This window comes from Equus asinus, chromosome 1, assembly GCF_041296235.1.
Source record: "Equus asinus isolate D_3611 breed Donkey chromosome 1, EquAss-T2T_v2, whole genome shotgun sequence".
Classification (NCBI taxonomy): domain Eukaryota; kingdom Metazoa; phylum Chordata; class Mammalia; order Perissodactyla; family Equidae; genus Equus; species Equus asinus.
The window spans coordinates 29,777,659-29,797,147 of NC_091790.1; the positions used below are offsets into that span (position 1 = coordinate 29,777,659).

Below are 19,489 nucleotides of genomic sequence, written 5' to 3' on the forward strand. Positions count from 1 at the left end.
ATGACCCCTGAGGGGAAAGGAGTTGAGTAAGACTTTCCCCTCCACTCAACAGCACTGATAACACTTACACTGTCCTCCAGGTGCATCCCTGAGTCTCCGAGGTGGTTGATCTCCCAGAACAAAAATGCTGAGGCCATGAGGGTCATTAAGCACATGGCAAAGAAAAACAGAAAATCTCTGCCTGCCTCTCTTCAGGTGAGCCAGCAGCTGAAGCATCAAATGAAGGAGCAGTGAAGAAGAGGATTCGGGCAAACCACGCACTGTCTCAATGGGGAGCCCCAAGGGGCCCGCCATATACAGCAGGATATTTCTGTTGTGCTAATATTCTGTGGTTCCCTGGTCAAATATTTTAAACGGATAGAAACATAAAACTAAAAGGAAACCAAGAATCATTTAGAAGTTAAATGAGGAGCTTCTATCTTGGGCAGCACAAGGCCATGCTGGCCATTCCTGCCTAAGTACCTGATGTCTTGGTTACCTGTGTGTCCTCTGCATCCTTGGGGAGGGAGGTTTTCCCCAGAGGGAAGGTGCCCAGGTAAATAAAACAGTTGTTCAAACACATAATAATTTCTTAGAATTTAAAAAATTTTGGATAGAAAACGTCCCAAAATGCTTTAAGCAATCCCCTGCCTTCTTGAATAGAACAAATTACTAAAGAGTCTGTCTCTCTGCTTTTAGGATTCTGCCTTGAGTAGACCTCAGCATCTTTAGCTGAAACCTTTTCATCTGACAGGGACTGGAAAAGAGAACATCAAGCTTATTATAAAGTTATGTCAAAATAAGCGTAAATAATTTCTGAATGAGAATCTAAGATAGGTAACCTGTAAGAATTTGAGATTTCCGTGACATATAAAATGAGGGATTTTGGTCTCAGAGGCATTTTTTCTTCCTTTCCTCTCTGGTTTCTGGGTGGTTATTCCATTAATTCCATTATTTTCCATTAATGACTGGTACGGCACCCATTCTTAGGTTTAAGGTCCTTACGGGGATTGGGCAGGGAATAAAGCATGCGTGAGCCGTTGCCTCGCCCAAGTTCAGAGTTCACATAATGATGGTAAGTCTGGTCATTTCTGGTCTTGCTGGAGGTGGCTTCCCCTTTTGGGCATCTTTCACACACCGTCATGTGTTGCTCTAAGGAGGAGTCAGAACCCTGGAGATTGAATCTCAGCTCCATCACCGACTATTTTCTTCTAGAGCAGGGCTTCTCAAACGTTGACATCTGTGCACAGGACTCACCGGGGGACCTTGTGAAAATGCAGATTCGGATTCACTCTCTGTGGGCTGGGGGCCAAGATCTTTCATTCTAACAAACTCCAGGTGATGCTGAGCTGTCCAAGCGCCAAGGTCTCAGAGCAGAGCCTCCTGACCCATGGGTCACAAATGGGTCCAGGTCAGAGAGGGTGTGTCAATGCCCTGAGCCCTCAGAGTCGCTGGGCTGGGCCTCGATTTTAACCTACTGTGTTTTACCAATAGTATTGCTTTATATATGCATATATATATATATATGCATGAGTTATCTAATTTCTCTGTAGCCCAGCTTCCTCTTCCGTGAAATGGGGTGAACAACATAGACCCTAACTTCTCAGAGATCTGTAAAGATTAACCAAGCTGATGTGTGTGAAGGGCTTAGCAGAGTCCTGGGCACATTATAAGTAAGCGTAAGGTCCTATTACTCTTCCTGTATGACCCTGGGACACTATCACTAAATATACAAAGCCATTCCTCTTGTTTCTGTTCTTAGAGCCTCAGACCTGGCGAGGAAGTCAGCGAGAAGTTGAATCCTTCATTTCTTGATTTGGTCAGAACCCCTCAGATAAGGAAACACACTTTGGTCTTGATGTACAACTGGTAAGGAATATTTTTCCCTTTAAAATCCCTCCAAATTCTTTTCATCACAGCCATCCACATTCACTTAGCCTAGTCCCAGTATTAGCATCGACAGTGGACGGCAGCATGGCTCATTTATAGCAAGTTTTCCTGATACTGTTTTTCTCAGGCAGACGTTGACATCACCTTACGGTCCCAAGGCATCGATCCAAACACTCTCAACCTTGGTTTCACCTTACAATCTCCTGGAAGGTCATAAAATACCAAGAGTAGACCACCCTTGATCCCAAGGATACTGCTTTAATTGGTCAAGGGAAGGGCCCAGGAACCAATATTTTAGCATTTCTCCAGGGGATTCTAATATTTGGTTAAAATTGAAAACTGTTGGAGTAGATTAATAGATAATGAGTATAGATCTCTCCTGATTACACAGGGCTGACAAGGAAAGGGCCATTTCTTTTTCTTTTCTAACTGGAGAAAAAAAATAAACTTCCAGGGGGCCGGCCCCGTGGCCAAGTGGTTAAGTTCGTGCTCTCTGCGTTGGCGGCCCAGGATTTCACCAGTTTGAGTCCTGGGCGCGGACCTAGCACTGCTCATCAAGCCATGCTGAGGTTGCGTCCCACATAGCACAACTAAAAGGACCCACAACTAAAATATACTACTATGTACTGGGGGGCTTTGGGGAGAAGAATGAAAAATAAAAAATAAGATCTTTAAAATGAATAAATAAACTTCCAAATAAGAATGAACCCCAAGAATAATCCACTGGCTCCACAATCCGGTAACTTAAGCCTGACGGTCTCCACTGCCTGCAGGTTGCTCTCAGAGCGTTGAGCCATTCACTCTACACCAAACCGTCTTTTGCTCAACACACTTTCCTCGCAGTGTGCAGCACTGGGACAACTCACATCAGCCAAACAAAGATTTATCATCACTGACAAATGTAAAGCTCGTCAGGAATTAATTTAGCGACATTCACCATATTGTACGTAAAATGCACCAGTGAAATTTGGCCTCGTCATCCTTCTTTCCTTTTCTGACAATTGTGACTTTTGCCAATGATCTTCATGTTTTCCATTACAGACAATGAAGACTTTTAGTCCACAAAACTAGAAACATCATCCAAATATTGTTTGTATCAGGCCAGAAGATAAATCATCCAGAAGGGAGGCTGTACCGTTTGGTCTTCTGGTTTCCTAAAATCTGAATTGAACAGTCAACCTTTTTGATCCTAACTGCGTTAGAAGACCACACAGAGAAAAATACTTAACAACCACTAATAACCTGAGATCATTTTACTAAATAAATCACTCTAGTGAGACACTTTTTCTTACCTTTCAATTTGGCCAGGGAACGCTATCCTCATTTCTTCCCCTTTCCTGGTTCTGGGGTCACAGCCAGACATGGCAGTGGGTCAGATAGCGTAAAAGCAATGAAATGGAGGGAAGAGCAATAAGAAGATGGCAAAGAAAGGTCACTTACAATCCACTCTTATTTTTCCAGAGCCCTCTCCCTTTTGGCAACTTGCTTTTGATGCTTGGCTTGACCTGAGCTCTCCTCTTTGCTCAGGTTCACGAGCTCTGTTCTCTACCAGGGCCTCATCATGCACATGGGCCTTGCAGGAAGCAACATCTACCTGGATTTCTTCTACTCTGCCCTGGTTGAATTCCCTGCCGCCTTCATCATCATCCTCACCATTGACCGCATCGGACGCCGTTATCCCTGGGCTGCATCAAATGTAGTGGCAGGAGTAGCGTGTCTAGCCTCGGTTTTTATCCCTGCTGGTAAGTTTCATGCCAAGGTGGGTCTTGTCTTCCAAGGCCCTGAGAAGAGGGAGTGTCACAGCCCTTTGATAGGAAGAATAGGTAATTTATCATCCAAGTCAATTTGGAAAGAGTGAATCCAATCTTTAGGGCTTTCCCAAGAAAACCCAGATGGCCACCCTGCCTTTAAGAACAATGACACCCAATGGTTGCCTGCTGTAATACAATGAGGGAAGCTATGAAGACCCACGCTACAGGCCATCAAGCTGGGCCAGAGCAGACTGCATGGGCTTTGGGCTAGAGCAAACCCAGGATTAAAGTCTTATTCCAGCATGTTCCAGATATTATTTAGGCAACTCCCTTGACCTCCCCACATCATCTTGCAGAATAAATGAGAAAGCTTAAGTAAATGCCATGAGCAAACAATTATTCCGTTCCTTTCTTTCCTTTTCAAATGCTTTCTCACTGAAGGAGAGCAAAAGCCTGTGTGACAGAACGGGCCTTCGTTTGAATCCTTCAGTTTTTAGCAATCATTCAGAATGTGCCCATACTTTGCTGTTTCTTTCAGGTGACCTCTGTAGACTATAGTTGGCCCAGCTTCAGAAACTGGTATAAATCTGTTGTCATTAATGACTGACGTCTAAAGTTAAGATAGTATTAGAATTGTATCTAAAGTTAAAACAAACAGACATGGAGAATTTGCTGACGTTGTCTTGAGTCTATAGAAGAATCCATTTTGTGTTCTTGTCCCGTTCTGGAACATGGCCTTTCCCCTTGCAAAGCCCCCTCTGGAGCACTGTTTGAAGACCAGGGGTAGAGTGCAGTGTGTGTAAGTGGTGTGTTTTTTCCCCTCAGATCTGCAATGGCTAAAAGTTACAGTCGCATGCTTGGGCAGAATGGGGATTACAATGGCCTATGAAATGGTTTGCCTGGTCAACGCGGAACTGTACCCCACATTCATCCGGTGAGCATGTTTTCCTCAGCACAAAGAGGGCGGTCGCGACACTTGCTTACTGGCTAGAACTACCACTGGTGCCAACAACAGGCACCTTCATCTTCAAAACACAGGGTAAGAGAAGATGAAAACGTTTCAAGGCAGTAGCCGGTTCACATCTCACGCTTATAGGCTTTAAAATACAGAAACTGTGTGGTGAGAACAGAAGATATTGAATCACAAGAGAGGGATTACCAAATGGCCACAGGAGAGAGTGACAGGGAACAGTGCAAAACAAGACCATAGAAACAGCACAAGGAAGACAGGTGGTGAAGGTGAAAAGTAAAAATCACCCCCCGTCGATTGAAAATCTTCAAGAAAGCTAACACAAAACAAGTACAAGAGAGCGTGAATGGAATCATGTACCATTTAGCATTTGTGCGCATTGAAGATGACATGAACAATTTTTCTAGTTCACAGGCATTTTAATGAGTTAGGGAAGTATTTATTTGGGGGTGAGGTGGGAGATAATGCCTGTACTGGGATAAGTTAAAAAGTTTAATCAGCTTCCTGCACTCCAGGAATCTTGGTGTCCTCGTCTGCTCCTCCATGTGTGACATTGGTGGCATCATCACACCGTTCCTGGTCTATCGACTCACCAGCATCTGGCAAGAGCTCCCACTGGTGGTCTTTGGTAAGAAATCCTCAGAGAGGTCTTTGAATGAAAACCTGATTTTCTAGAGACCTCCATTTTTGTGCCTCAAAATAAGTGTCATGACTGTTAGCAACTAGTCAATATGATTAGCAATTAGTACTACTATTAGTGGAAATAAGACTAGTATTCGTAATGCCATTAGTAGCTTCTAATACTCTAGTACGGGAAATTCATGCCCTTAGAGGTACAAAGTCAAGAAAGAGTGAAATGGAAGGAACTTTCTGAAGAAGGCCCCTCTCTCTTCACTGATTCCCACCCCTCCTTGAGTCTCCTTGTCAAAGAGTGCTCTCTCTGCCTCCTCTATGCCCAGATGCGGAAAAATACAAATCATTTACTTGATTACTTCAAAGAAAGGTGGTTAAAATTTTGCAAAGGGCAATTTCAAAACCCAGGGGAGAGAAAGACCAAGATGAAGAAAATGCACCAGCATAATGGAACCCTTGTGTTGGTGTTGGCAACCCCTTCCTCAGATTAGATTAGATTTAAGGAGCATTGGCACAACACTTCCCTTCTGACACTGCCCGTGGAGTTGGGGCAGGCAGGAACGTGCCAATGCAGAGCCCTCCCCACACCTGACCAGCCTGCAGGATAGAAGGGGACAGGGACAAGTCTATTTATCAACAATTAAGACACAGAGGCGTATGTTGAACACAAGTCATAGACTTTGAGAGGTGACAGGGAATGCTGGGCACTTCCATTCATTCAACCTCCATGGCCTCCTCCCACAGCTGTAGACCATGGGACAGATCCTCTCCTTCTACGTGTCCACACAGACAGGTCTCCAGACACACACACAGCATTCACCTTCTCATGTCGGCCGCAACGCCTCAATGCACCCATTTCAACCTCTTTTAAGACCCATTCTGAGCCACTTTTAATTTGACAAAAATGTAGCGCTTTTCCCCGTGGGTGCACAGCACTCACTTAATTTGGGAGAGGCAGGACAAGACCCTCTGAGATGCACACCAGGGGAGCACGCCCATTGCTTTTCTCTTAATGCTGTGCGTTGCCACCCACACGTAACTCTGCTCGTTCCTTCTTCTCAAGGGATTTGTGAGGGGGAAAATTTTCCACTGCTGTACATCTGCCAGCAAAAGTCCCAAACCGTTGATAGAACTCTCCCTCAAAACAGACCCAACGAATTCCTCCACATTCTGACTTAGTAACAGCAAGATGGCCAAAATTGATATGACACAAGTTCTTTATCCCGAGATAACCATGATTTGGCCACAGGGTGGCTGGCACTGCTTATGGGACATACGTGCCCCAGATTCCTTCCTCCCCAAACACTGGCTGAGGGACCCGTCTCCAGAGATCCCTTTCCATCTTGGGGAAGTGTCTTCATACCCTTGAGACTCCTTCCTTCCCAGGAGGAAGTTGGAGATGCCGCAATCGCGGCCACTCCCTTAGGCGGGCAGTGGGTGAGCAATGGGTCAGTGGGACATTTCTGGGTTTGGAACAGACTTGTTTCTCTAAGTATTATTTCACAAAGCAGTGCAACTTCCAGGCCAGAGGAGCCGTTGTTGACCCTCCATCATGCCTTGCCTTTCCCAGAAAAGATAAAGGGTTTTAACTACATTCAACATTTAAAATAAACTTGAAGAGAAGTCCCATCTTTATTTTTTCTAGGACTTCCATCTTCTTGCCTTGCCAGCCCTTAATCTGAGTAGCTAGCAGGAAGCAAAACGAATAGTTTTGCATTTTAACTTCTTTCCCTTTCTTTCATTTCCCACACGATAATGATGAGCTGGCTGTGGTCTTGACATAGCCAGAAACAGTGATCTAGAAGCCTGAAAATCAATAAACGCACATGTTGGGAAATCCTGGTTGAAATAGTACTGGAAAAATCGATAAGGAATATCTTGGTTAGTTAGGCTTACTTTTGCAAATATAAAATGCTAAATGGATGAGAATTTGATGCATCTATTATCTTCTCTTCATAATTCACTCAGTTCAGAGAATCGAAGCCAGCTGAATGTGTTTATTGTTTGCATGGGTTGCAGCCAAGTGAGTCTTGAGAGGTTCGGGGAGATTTTGAGAGACTGGCTATTAGGTCATACCATGTGGCACGCAGTATTCTAAGCGTTTCAGAAACATGAATTCATTTCAGCCTCAGGACAAGCCTGCAAGGTGGATATATCACCCCACTTTATGTAGGAGAGTCTGGAGTATCCAGGAGATTGCAGAAATTCCCAGGGCTTTAAGACTAGGAAGGAGAGGTCAAAACTGGAACCCAGGTGCCCAGAGCGACGTCCAGTGCCCTGTGGCCTCTTTCCTGCCATTTTTTTAAGGATGGAAAGAAAAATGGAGTCCAGCGTGCAGTTTTTTGAAACCCCAAAACTAGTGAAGGACCCACATCCCACTTGTGCATTCTGTTATAAAAAATGTATGAAAACATAGTCTTAAGATCCCAAAACTTCAATGGGAGTTTAAAGAAACAAAAACACCATAATGTTTACTATTACCCCCAGGATATGCAAAAGATTATAGCTGGAGACAAAGGAAAAAGAAACAAGAGGAATTTATTGAACACCTGAATTAGAACTAAAAGGCCTGGCTTTGCTTTTTAATGCTGTTCTAATGCTGTTATGCAGTAATACATTTTTATTACTTTTTATTTGCTAGTAATGATCCAAGTTTCTGACTGATTTTCTTTACTAAGTGCTTTATACTGACAGGGTTATTTTCTTCCTTTTCTTAGAGCTGATTTTTTTTCAGAGTTATTTTCTAACTCCAAAGTGTCTTGATACTGCGGCAGTGTCCTCTAGCCTAGAATAACCTAGACTCAAAATGTTAAGTATTTCATTTCCCTATAAGGAATTGTAATCCAACTGAGTTTGGAGTCAGCAAAGTATTTATGATGGAGAATAGGGCAGTCAGAGTTGACAAAGGAATCTATAAGTATAGGAAATCAGCAAAATTGTTTTTAAAAAAGAGCTAAGAGGAGCTCTAATTATAGAAGGTGCATGTCTCAGTTCTCACTGTGATTTGCATTGTTGGGCTTTCAGCCGTGGTTGGCCTGATGGCTGGAGGACTGGTGTTGCTTCTACCAGAGACCAAAGGGAGGACTTTGCCCGAGACCATTGAAGAAGCTGAAAACATGCAGAGGTAGGGAGCTGAAATTCCCAAATGAACTCTCCGATACATGTTTTGGGACAACTCTGTAGCCACTTGGAAAGAAAGATGGGTTGACTCCATACCTTACACCATACATTGAGCTCAGTTCAAACTAAATCAAAGACTTAAAAGTACAGAAAAAGAAACAACGAAATAACGAAGATCCTATAGCAGAGCTCCTTTATGCTTTCATCATGGGGAAGGCCTTTGTGAATAGGACGAAAAATCTAGGACCAATAAAAAAAAATCAATGAGTTTATCTTCAAAAGAATTTAAAATTCTGCATTGAAAAACTACCATAAGCTAAAGAAAAATAACAAATTTAGGAAAGAGATTTATTCCTCAACAAGGGCTTATTTCTCCAATATATAAAGAGTTCTAACAAATCCATAACAGCAACCACCCAATAGAAAACGTGGGCAAATGACTTGAACAGATAATTCAGAGAAAAGAAAAGAAAAACAGCTCAAAAATTTACTCTACATCCTTCATAATAAGAGAAGTGCAAATTAACACTTCACTAATATCAACTTTAGTTGTCAAAGATCCAACAGCTTGGTAACATATCATGTTGGGAAAGAATGTGGGGAACAGACAGTGTCATACACTGCTGGTAGGAGTCCAAATTGAAAACCTCTATGATGGGCAATAAGACAATAGTATCGAAATTACAAATGTGCATATCCTTTTACCTAGAAATTCCACACTTTGAGGAATTGGCATGTGCAACATGACATAGGTACTGGATTGTTCATTAAAACAATTTTTTATGCAACAAAAGATTGGAAACAACCTAAACGGCCATCGATTGGAAGACCAGTTATATAAACTGTGGTGTATCATTCAATACAATACCATACAGCCATTAAAAGAATGAGGCAGCTTTATATACGTAGATAAGGAGAATTGTCTAAGATATATTATTAACGAAAAAAAGCAAAATATAGAAAAGTATATATTCTACCATTTGTGTACAAAGAGCAAAATATGCATATAAATATATACGTATTTACCTGTATCTCTGGAAGAATATGCAAGAACCATAACATTGGTTGTCTATGAAATTGGGTGGCTATGGGATTGAGGTGGGCAGGAGATTTTTTAAGGCATAGCTTTTTGTACTTTCTGAATTTTGAACTATAGGAACCTATTCAGAAAGTAAACTGGCAAAAATCTAAATAAACAGAAACAGAAATGACACTCCCCACAAGTTTGTTTCTAGAGTATGCTTAGATATTTTTATTTATTTTATCCATACTCCATTTTTGGCCCGTTGGTGCCATGAACTGAACTGAATTTTATCCATTCTACAAAACCTTCACATTTAACATATTCCGTACTTGGACACATGTTGCTGCAAGGAGGTTGCAGTGGTCTGAGTTTTTCCTAGAACTTGAAGCTCAGAGTTGGAAGAAGTCTTGAATCCAGCCAGAGGTCACACACTGGCAGCCCGCAGGACACCAGGTTCTGAAGAACTTTGCTTGGCTCACACGATATTTTTTAAAGTGGGAAATTCCACGGAAACTGGATTTCCAGGATCTGCTAAAAAAAAAAATTAGAGGATTTGGTAACACTGAGCACACCTTTCCTGTTGTTGACAATTTGTGGGAATGGAGTGATGGCTCAGCTTTTTGAAGGGCATGCCGCCTCGACTAGGACAGTCTCACTCTTCTTTATTATCTCATGCCGAGAGCGCTCATATTATCTGCCTGGCACATGTAGATATCTGAGTCTGAGATCCTTGATCCAGACCAACCACCCCCGCTGTACCTCTGTCTCAACGCAGCTTCCCGTGCACACAAGTGCCTCCCCTTGAGGAGAGAGACTGCATCCCATTTACTGTCATACCTCTAGAGCTTAGCACGGTCTCTGGCACACCCGGAGCAGGTGCTCACCAAATAGTTGTGGCATAAAGGCTGGGTTCCTTCGACAGCATCCCAAATTGAGATTTCTCCAGGCTTTCCCCAGCCCGCTCCGGTGTCAAGAAGGCAGTAATACGTGCTGTGGCCTGAGTTCTTCTAAGGCTCGGTTTCCTCATCTATAAATGGGGACAACAGTTCCTACCCATTGGATTTTTGCAATGATTAAATGAGATGATGCACGTAAAGTGCCTGGCACTTTGTAAATGTCCAATAACCACTGTTATTCATCGAAGTTTCCATAGCTGTTCTATAAAACAGGAAAATGTGTACCTGGACGATTGATTGGAAATCAGATTTTAAAGTGTGTTCTGAATGGTTTTGAGATAGGGAAGTGCAGCTAGCTGATATATACATGCACCGGTATTCCTACGTGTTTTTTATTTTCATCAGGCTGGTTCAAAGTAGGCTAAAGAGATATTTAAAAGATTATTGCTGTTGTTATTCTATATTCTTTCTATTCATGGGATCTGCAAATACTTCTATGAAGATTTGCACTTTTCCTTTTTCGGTATAATGTAACCCAGTTCACCTTTCAAAGACAGAATACAGATCTATAAAGCTTGCGGAATTGCAGAAAGAGAGTGTGGGAAGCTGAGGGCTGAGGCAGAGCTGGGCCAAGGGTCCACCTGCAGAGAAAGATGAGGACGGGCAGCCCCCATGAGGAGGAGGTGTCTGGGCGCAGGAAGGCAGACCCCAATTGGCACCTGGGGTCAGGCAGGCAGGATGGCTCATTTGGGAGAGCTGACCCAGGTGGAGTGTCCAGACAGTGAGGGAGAGGCGGCAAGAATAGGGTAGGGCAGGAGTCCCCCCCGAACCAAGTCATTCAGCTCCTAAGGGCCCTGAGCCCAACCTAGTTACAAAGATAGCCTTGGACTTACTAATGTCCACCTCCTCAGCATGTTTCCTTGTCTGTAAAATGGGGGCTACAATAGCTACCGTTCACTAAGAGCTTCCAACCAGTGCTTGCCAAGCCCTTCTCGTGGATTCCCTCATTTGATCCTTGCAGCAGCCCGATGGAGCAGGTGTTATGATTCCCTTTGTTTGACAACTGAAAAAGACTGAGGCAAGACAGATTAAAGGACTTGTCCAAAGTCACACGGCCAGTAGGTCACCAAGCCAAGGTTCCAGTCCTGGCAGGAAGAGTCCAGGGCCCATGCACGCATCCCACCTCACAGGGCTGGGTTCACGGTGGGATGATGGAGGTGAGGGGCCCAGGGCCGGGCTGCGTTTTGTCAAGGTGGCTGCCATGGCTGCTGCGGCGGCTGCTGTTGCTGCTGTTATTGCTGCTCTTGTTGCTGTTGTCGCTGCTGCTGCTACGATTGTTATTGTTGCCATTGTTGCTGTTGCCATTGTTGCTGCTGCTACTGTTGTTACTGTTGCCATTGTTGCTGGTGTCATTGTTGCTGCTGGTGCTACGGTTGTTATTGTTGCCACTGTTGCTGTTGCCATTGTTGCTGCTGCTACTGTTGTTATTGTTGCCATTGTTGCTGTTGCTGTTACTCTTGTTGTTGTTGGCGGAGAGACCCTGTGAGCTCAGCAGATTTGCTTGAGCGCCTACGTCTGGAGTCTGTGAGGACTCCAGCACCACTGGGCGATTTGGGTGAGCTTCTGCTGCTCTCCCAGTCTCAGACTGGTCTAGAAACTGAGGCAGGACTAAACACCTCCAGGTGGGGAGAAATTTGTGAAGAGCTGGGGGACCCAGGAGTAGCCCCACACCAGATTTCAATATTACTGTCAACAGGAGCATGTCAAGAGGACTTGGGTGGGAACCACAAAGTGAAGAAAGCACCATTTCTCTAATGAGTATCTTATATTCATGAAAACAAGATGATGGAGAAAACTTGCAATACAATTGAATTTTTGAGTTGATTTTTCACTTGTCCAACTGTTGAAAAGTAAATAAATTTTGGTAAAAATAATTTCTAAAGTTCTATTTGCAGAATTGAAGATAACAGTGTCTAGATCTTGCAATCATCATCTTTAACTGATGTAGGATTAAATTTAGACATTTCCCACATTCTCTATTACAGAGAAGGGTGGAACACCTTAAATAAGCAGCTTAAGCCAGCCTCACTCCTAGGGGAGAGTTTCAAGAACCACTCCATCCACATTACTTATTCACCAACCTCTGTCCATTTTCTTTTCGAGACTCCCCACCCAGAATGCACTGCCAGCCTGATGCTGAACAAGGCTTACACTCATTTGTTGTTCCATTTATTTATTATCCATTTTATTTTGCTTTCCAGCCTCCTCATGATTTCTTTCTCCCCTCTCCATTTTTATTTTATTATTGCAGACCAAGAAAAAAGAAAGAAAAGAGGATTTACCTTGAAGTCAAGAAATTAGACATTCCCCTAAACTAAGAAGAGCCCTCATTGCTGCTATGGTCTTTTTTTGATGATCTGAGGCCAGAATCAGAGATTTCTCCACTCCTCACAAAGCACGTACAATTCAACCTTACTTCCCTTTGAATCCTATTAACCTAGATCTATGGCCAAATGGAGCTTGTTGTACAACTGCATTAAAATCTACCCATGGACCAGATCCTGCCATGCCACTCCAGCTCACTCCATTCCCGGCATTCCCAGGACAATGACCATTAATTTGCTGGGAATTTTTTAAATTGTTGTATTTCTTTATTTTGTTTCTTTCTCCACAATTATGTGAAACCAAAACATATAGGGGAATTGTGGGCCAGGGAAATAAAATAAAAAAGATTGTGAAAAACAATAAAGTTATCTTCAAGAAATAACATCCAAAGCAATATCAAGTTGTCCAGAATGTAAGTCAAGAATTTTAAATAGGCCTTTCAGTGTTACATGTGAAGAAACTTTAAAATACATTGATTATTATCTGGGTTAGACTTTAAGGGAATTTAAAATAAAAGAATCAGGAGTACAAAGGAGTAATCACTGTCATCTCTATTTAGATGATGGATAAGCACAAATGTGTGCTTTCTACAAGAGATCTTGAGAAGTGTTTGATAAAGAGCAATGTTAAACTTGGCATTATTAAACGATAGATGATAATGCTTCCGTCTGGTAAAAATTTCTCTAAATTTGTGGATTTAAAAAATTATATTGATATTTTACCAAAGTAATGTAGTAAGTAGATTTTTTTAAAGCTAAATAACGACCTATAATGAAAAACAAAAGTTCCTTGCCCCATTTCTCCTCTACTAACTCCTCAGAAATAATTTTCAAACATTTTTGCTGTTTTTTCCCCTGAGATTTATTGTATATAAATAACTTGCTTTATATTGACATTTCTTGATTTTTTTAGTTTTGAATATTACCTGTTGACTTTTTAATATAAAAGATGAACATATAGCTCTCTTCGCGTCACCCCTCATCCCAACACACAACTCCTTTCTTCTCTACAAACTTGGCTTCATACAATTTTTACTAAATCAAATAGTCAACATTCACCTTAGTATAGCTGTGGAACTATTATTAACAGCCGAGCCACATAGTATAGTATGATCATATACTATGATATATATATCATATATCATATACTATGATAGTATATATGATTCCTTTCACATTCCATTTTTCCTGAACTGTGGTTCTCGTTGCTCTGCTTTCTATATATTCATCATTAATTTTCTTCCAGCTCTCTGAAAGAACAATCCATTTCTTTTTTTTTTTTTTTTGAGGAAGATTAGCCCTGAGCTAACTACTGCCAGTCCTCCTCTTTTTTGCTGAGGAAGACTGGCCCTGAGCTAACATCTATGCCCATCTTCCTCTACTTTATATGTGGGATGCCTACCACAGCATGGCTTGCCAAGCGGTGCAATGTCCACACCCGGGATCCGAACCGGCCAACCCTGGGCTGCCGAGAAGGGAAACGTGCGCATTTAACGGCTGCTCCACCGGGCCAGCCCCCATCCATTTCTCAATGTCTTCAAACGCATCACACGGTGGCTCCTGTTCCTTCTTCCTGACAGACTTCCCTGCTGGAGCTGGCAGCCCTCCTGCTCTGGGGTAGGCTGGCTAATCTCTAGGCTTGATGCTGTTGCCCTGGGCTCTCCTTCCTTCACCTCCTGAAATGCCCCAGTCCCTCTCTCTTGCGTTGGACACCCTGTCTCCCACATCCTGGGTCATCCTCGTTCTTGGTTTTCTCCCTCATTTTGAAGAAGCACATCTTCCAATATCGTCCTGAGAAAGAGCGCACGTTTGCCCCTCTATATTCCCTTTGGTAACAACAGGAGTAGAAACCTGCAAACTATGTGTCCCTGGCCCTGTGCCACCTGGCTTCCTGTAAGGCTCTCCCAATGGGTAGCGCTGGCCAGATGGGAGGGAGGAGCAAGACAGAAGCCATTTTCCCCCATCTCATGAAGAAGTCTGGCCACCTGAACCAGAGGGATGGAGGCCCCCGGACCCTGGTCGGTGGTGCTGTCGCAGTTCTAACAATGACAGAGGCAGCGAAAGCGCCTCCTCGACTTCATGGCAAGAAGAGGCCTGTGGCTCCAGCCAGGAGCAATCGCCGCTTCCCGGTCTTTGTGTAAATACCATACTGTCTCTCCAGCACACCTTTCTCCCTTTTTCTCTGCCAACAGTTTTGTAAACAAGTGTCCGTATTAAATTGCCTCTGCTTGAAATATCTACAGTGGCTTCTGTTTTGCTGATTAAACACAGATTGATATTCTAGTTGGACCGTGAGTAGATGACACCCAGGAAATAGATGCCCAAATATGGGAATCTGTGGTTTGTTAAATAATATGATTGGGGTTGAACACATCGATGGCATTATTGTCAGGCGAAAGTGGGATACGGATAGTATCTATCTGTCCAGTGGCAAAACAAGTTACTTAAATTAGGGCTGTCATTATCTGAAACGAAGTACCTAGTCAAAACAAGACTTTGGAAGGCCAAGGGACGGTTGACTTCGATCACTACAGTGGAAATTGTGACCAGGAAAGTTCTGGGGCAGGGCTGGCTGCTTCTGACTCCATGGGAGAAATTACACATACACACAAAATTTAGGGCTTTAAAATATCAAGTTGTGGCTTTGTTGGAAAAGTTGAGAGCTCCCTCTAATGGTGTTAAAAGAAATTCTTGAGCTTGATGGAGGCAAGGCTGATACCACTGAAAAGCAGACCCAAAATTTGATCCTACAAGTTCCAGAATTACATCATAGGTTGAATTCACAGCCTAGCCATTTCTCTCAAATGAAAGTTACACAGTAAGTGGGAAGCAGTGGATTCCTGAGAACTAGAATGGAGACACTGGGTGAAATCAAATGAATCTGAAAATCTTGACCCTTCAAGTCCCCTGAAACTCCTTGGCCAAAAGAAGCAGCTTCTCTCTTCCTTTGTGAAAAAAATAATCCTCCCTTGCTTGAACATGTAGGGGATTGGAATTGGCCATCCCAAGATATGTCTCTTTGGCATGAGGATTATTTTGGTCTGATTGCTTTTAAAAACTGCAACCATGAGAGAAAATCTGGTAGGTAGAAGTTACCTTTTGTAACAGACATTTAAACTTGTAAGGGAAATCTCCATCTGTAAAGGTGTCTCCCTCTCTGTACCAGGAAGAGGGGGATGACCTTATCTCTAGAAACTCATCAATGTGGAAGGCAAGGACTTAAATCTGCATAACAACCTTACTCTTGTTTACTGTGCTTTTCTGGTTATCCCCCATAACTGACTCCCCCCACCCCCAACATCCTCCTTTGTAGCTGAAGGTGGTAATTAAGATGAGAACCTCCACCATTTTGGTGAGTTGCTCAGTTTTCCTGAGTCTCTCCCACGTATATAGGTTATAAAGCTTTGTTTAATTTTCTCCTATTATTCTGTCTCATGTCAATTTAATTCATAGTCCAGCCAGAAGGACCTAGAGGGTAGAGGAAATGTCTTCCTCCCCTACAAACACTTTTAATAACCTCATCTTACATAGCAACCTTAAGAGGGGATACCAGTACACCTCCCCCCTCCCATTATTGACCCCAGATATGCCTAGAGTAGATTCCAGCACAGCTCGAGGGGAGAAGTAAAATTCCATCTCTGTAAGCCTGAAGGAACGTAGGAATAAAATAATTATTAAGAGCACAGAGAAGGCAATACTATTAACCTTCTAAAAGCTGCATTTCTTTTTCTGTGTGCCTGGAATTAAACACCATTTTTTGTAGGCAGGCAACAAGCAAGTAGTCAGATTAAAAGGTGGCAATCTGGAAAGAAGACAGTGAACATTTATGGAGCACGTTTGTGCGTGGGCCATGCTCAGTGCTCTGTGGACGTGGCCTCCTTGTGGATCCCTCCCTACAGCCCCAAGGTGGCTGGGCTGCCCATCTCCTGGGAGCCAGAGGCCTCAGGATGTGTTGATCCCAGCAGGCCCCAACCCTCTCAAGAAAAAGAAAGGGGCTGGCCACGCAGACTCTGAGAGGTGACTTGTGACTGGAAGGGCCGCAGACCACTCTCTTGGTATTGTTCAAAACATGCCCAGTAGAATGCCTGTTCCCTAGGGCTCCATTTCTCAAAAAGAATGTTAATTTAATCCAAAACAAAAAAAAATGTGTTTATTTGTCTTTAATGAGGAACAAAGATCTTTTCTTCAAATATGGGTCTCCTGGTAGGAATTCTTTGTGCTCTTTGCTGCATCAACCACGTTCCTAATGCATTGTTTATTTTGTAATTATGGTTTCTTTAAAGCAGAGCCAGAACTCAAAATACTTGGAAACAACCTGAATCCAAAATCTCAGACTTTTACAGAAGTTTTTATTTTACATTTGACTTGCCCTCATTTAAACAACGTTCTTCGTGACTGATTTTTATTGGATATCAAGAAAGCATTTAATTTGCATTAATTAAATTACAATACAAATGCAACTCATTTTTACATTCGTATTTCATCGAGTTACATAGTGTCATCAAATTAGGTAATTACAGTACCAAGTTCAAGGAGAAGAAACAGATTTGGGAACAAAGCTGACTGACTCTTGGTCTGCCTGTAACTCAACTAGTAGATGCAGATGGTGAGCACACTAGAATGTGGCCACCTAGCAGGAGCTGAGGGTCCGTCAGCTGGTTTTACAGAAGGAAGGTGTATTGGTCAGGGTTCTCCAGAAAAACAGAAGCAATAGGAGATAGATACACATGAAAGGAAATTTTGGCTTACACGGTTATGACAGCTGAGAAGTCCCACAGTCTGCTGTCTGCAAGCTAGAGACCCGGGAAAGCCAGTGGTGTCCTTCAGTCCAAGTCTGAAGTCCTGAGAATCAGGGGCACCGATGCTGTGACTCCTAATCCAAGAGCAGAACACAGATGTCCCAGCTCAACAGGAAGACAGGAAGGGAGGGTGGCAGCCGTGGAATGAATCCTCCCTTCCTCTGTTTCTTGTTCCATTAGGGTCCTCAACGGATTGGATGATGCCCACCTACACTGGGGAGCGGGGCATCTACTTTACCGAGACCATCAATTCAAATGCTAATCGCATCCGGAAACACCCTCAAGACATGTCCAGAAATTATGTTGAATCTGGGCACCCGGGGGCCCAGAGAAGTTGACACATGAAATTAACCATTGCAGAGAGGGAATCCTGCGCGTCAAGTTAGGGAGAGGCTGATTTTGTGAGCCTCTCCTGAACCCGATGCTGATGTTTTCAACAAAACATGGACTTTTCTTTATTTCTCTCATGCAAGCCTCAATGAATAGGACTGTGTGTATAAAACACTACCTTGACTTCGCCCCAAGAATTTGAATTCTCTTCCCGTTTCCTTGTTTGGCAGATCCTAGCACAAGATCCATGATTAACAAGGACTCTGAAACTTCGAACCTGAGTGAGCCCTACTAAGCTCTGGAATCAGAAGTGACTGGGGTTGGGGCTGGCCCCGTGGCCCAGTGGCTAAGTTTGTGTGCTCTGCTTCGGTGGCCCAGAGTTTCACCGGTTTGGATCCTGGGCACAGACATGGCACCGCTCATCAGGCCACACTGAAGTGGCGTCCCACATGCCACAGCCAGAAGGACCTACAGCTGGAATATACAACTATAATATACAACTATGGGGGCTTTGAGGAGAGGAAGAAGAAGAAGGAAAAAACAAGAAGATTGGCAACAGATGTTAGCTCAGGTGTCAATCTTTAAAAAAAAAGTAAAAGTGACTTGGCAAAGACGTCTTTTCCAAAACAGTGTGATTCCACTTTATGATATCAGACAAATGGGTCTTGAGCTCAAGTTTACATTTAGATGTCTCTGGCAACAATTTCTTCAAGGCAGGAAGATGTGGAGGAAGAGATGTACTCACCCCTCACCTCTCCGGCTGCTGTCATTTTCAGGTTTGTGTGACGTCAACGTTCCCTCACTCTCCGTCTCCCTTGCCTAGACTAGGATATAACAAATCTTGTGCCACGAATGCTTGTCCTCGAGCGTAGAGCACACAAGGACACCACCTCTATCAGGACTGGTCCTGGCAAAACTGAGGCCTGCAACTTCTGGGTTCCCTTGTCCCTAGGCTGCCTCCCCTCGCTCCCCACGCCTACCCGGCTTGGCTAATCCAGGGCCCTTTGATGCCAAGCAATCTCCCTTCTGGGCCCTAATTGAAAGATATGTGCTCCATGACCCTGGATCTTAGGACTGTGGAGCACCATGTGGGGGCAGGGGACATTAATCCTGGAGCCCAGTCTGTCTGTGTTATGGGAACTAGTGGTCTCCATCCCAGCGCATTGGCCTTCAATCATTAAGCACTTGTGTGCCCAGAGGCTCCTAAAAAGAAGTGCCTCCAAACACCAGATGCCGGGGTAGGATTCCTAAGTCAATCCCTCCAGCCCAGAACTCTCTTCCCAGGTCCAGACATTTAGATGTCCATGTAGACGTCCAGGGGGTTCCTATAGACAGCGTTTCTCAGTGGGATCTTACTGCCAAGGACTAAAATGTTTATTATCTTTAGATCTTGATCAGGAGAAGAATTCTGAAAAAACCTATATTTGCATGGTGCTTGCATATTTTCTAAGTCGTCTCTCCTCCCCAGGAAAACTTGTGGACTGTCACCAAGTATTTCCCCAAAAAACCAATGTTCAGCGACTTTTTTCATGTCAGCCCAAACCACTAGGTCGGGGATACCAGGAGGAGTGAAGCCATGTCCTTGAACCCCTGGAGCTCGCAACTTAGCGAGGATCACTATCTGAACACAACAGACTACGGTGCTGTGATTGGAGCTGTGTGTGCGTGTGACGTCCCTTAACATCAGTGCTAACCTCAGACTACTAACCATGG

At 43.5% G+C, this 19,489-nt stretch overlaps 1 protein-coding gene across 2 annotated transcripts in view; it reads left to right on the plus strand.

Annotated features, from left to right (window-relative positions):
- SLC22A2 (solute carrier family 22 member 2) overlaps window positions 1-14,885 on the plus strand; it is a 29,756-nt gene extending 14,871 nt beyond the window's left edge. Inside the window, exons 5-11 of one of the 2 annotated variants that reach the window (XM_014858357.3) lie at window positions 81-195; window positions 1,742-1,848; window positions 3,397-3,611; window positions 4,446-4,554; window positions 5,106-5,218; window positions 8,248-8,347; window positions 12,575-14,885. In XM_014858357.3, the coding sequence (XP_014713843.2) occupies window positions 81-195; window positions 1,742-1,848; window positions 3,397-3,611; window positions 4,446-4,554; window positions 5,106-5,218; window positions 8,248-8,347; window positions 12,575-12,641 (826 nt within the window). In that variant the 3' untranslated portion in view covers window positions 12,642-14,885. The remainder of the gene's footprint in view (window positions 1-80; window positions 196-1,741; window positions 1,849-3,396; window positions 3,612-4,445; window positions 4,555-5,105; window positions 5,219-8,247; window positions 8,348-12,574) is intronic. The other variant, XM_014858358.3, reaches the window with a different exon arrangement.
- The last annotated feature ends 4,604 nt before the right edge of the window (window positions 14,886-19,489 follow it).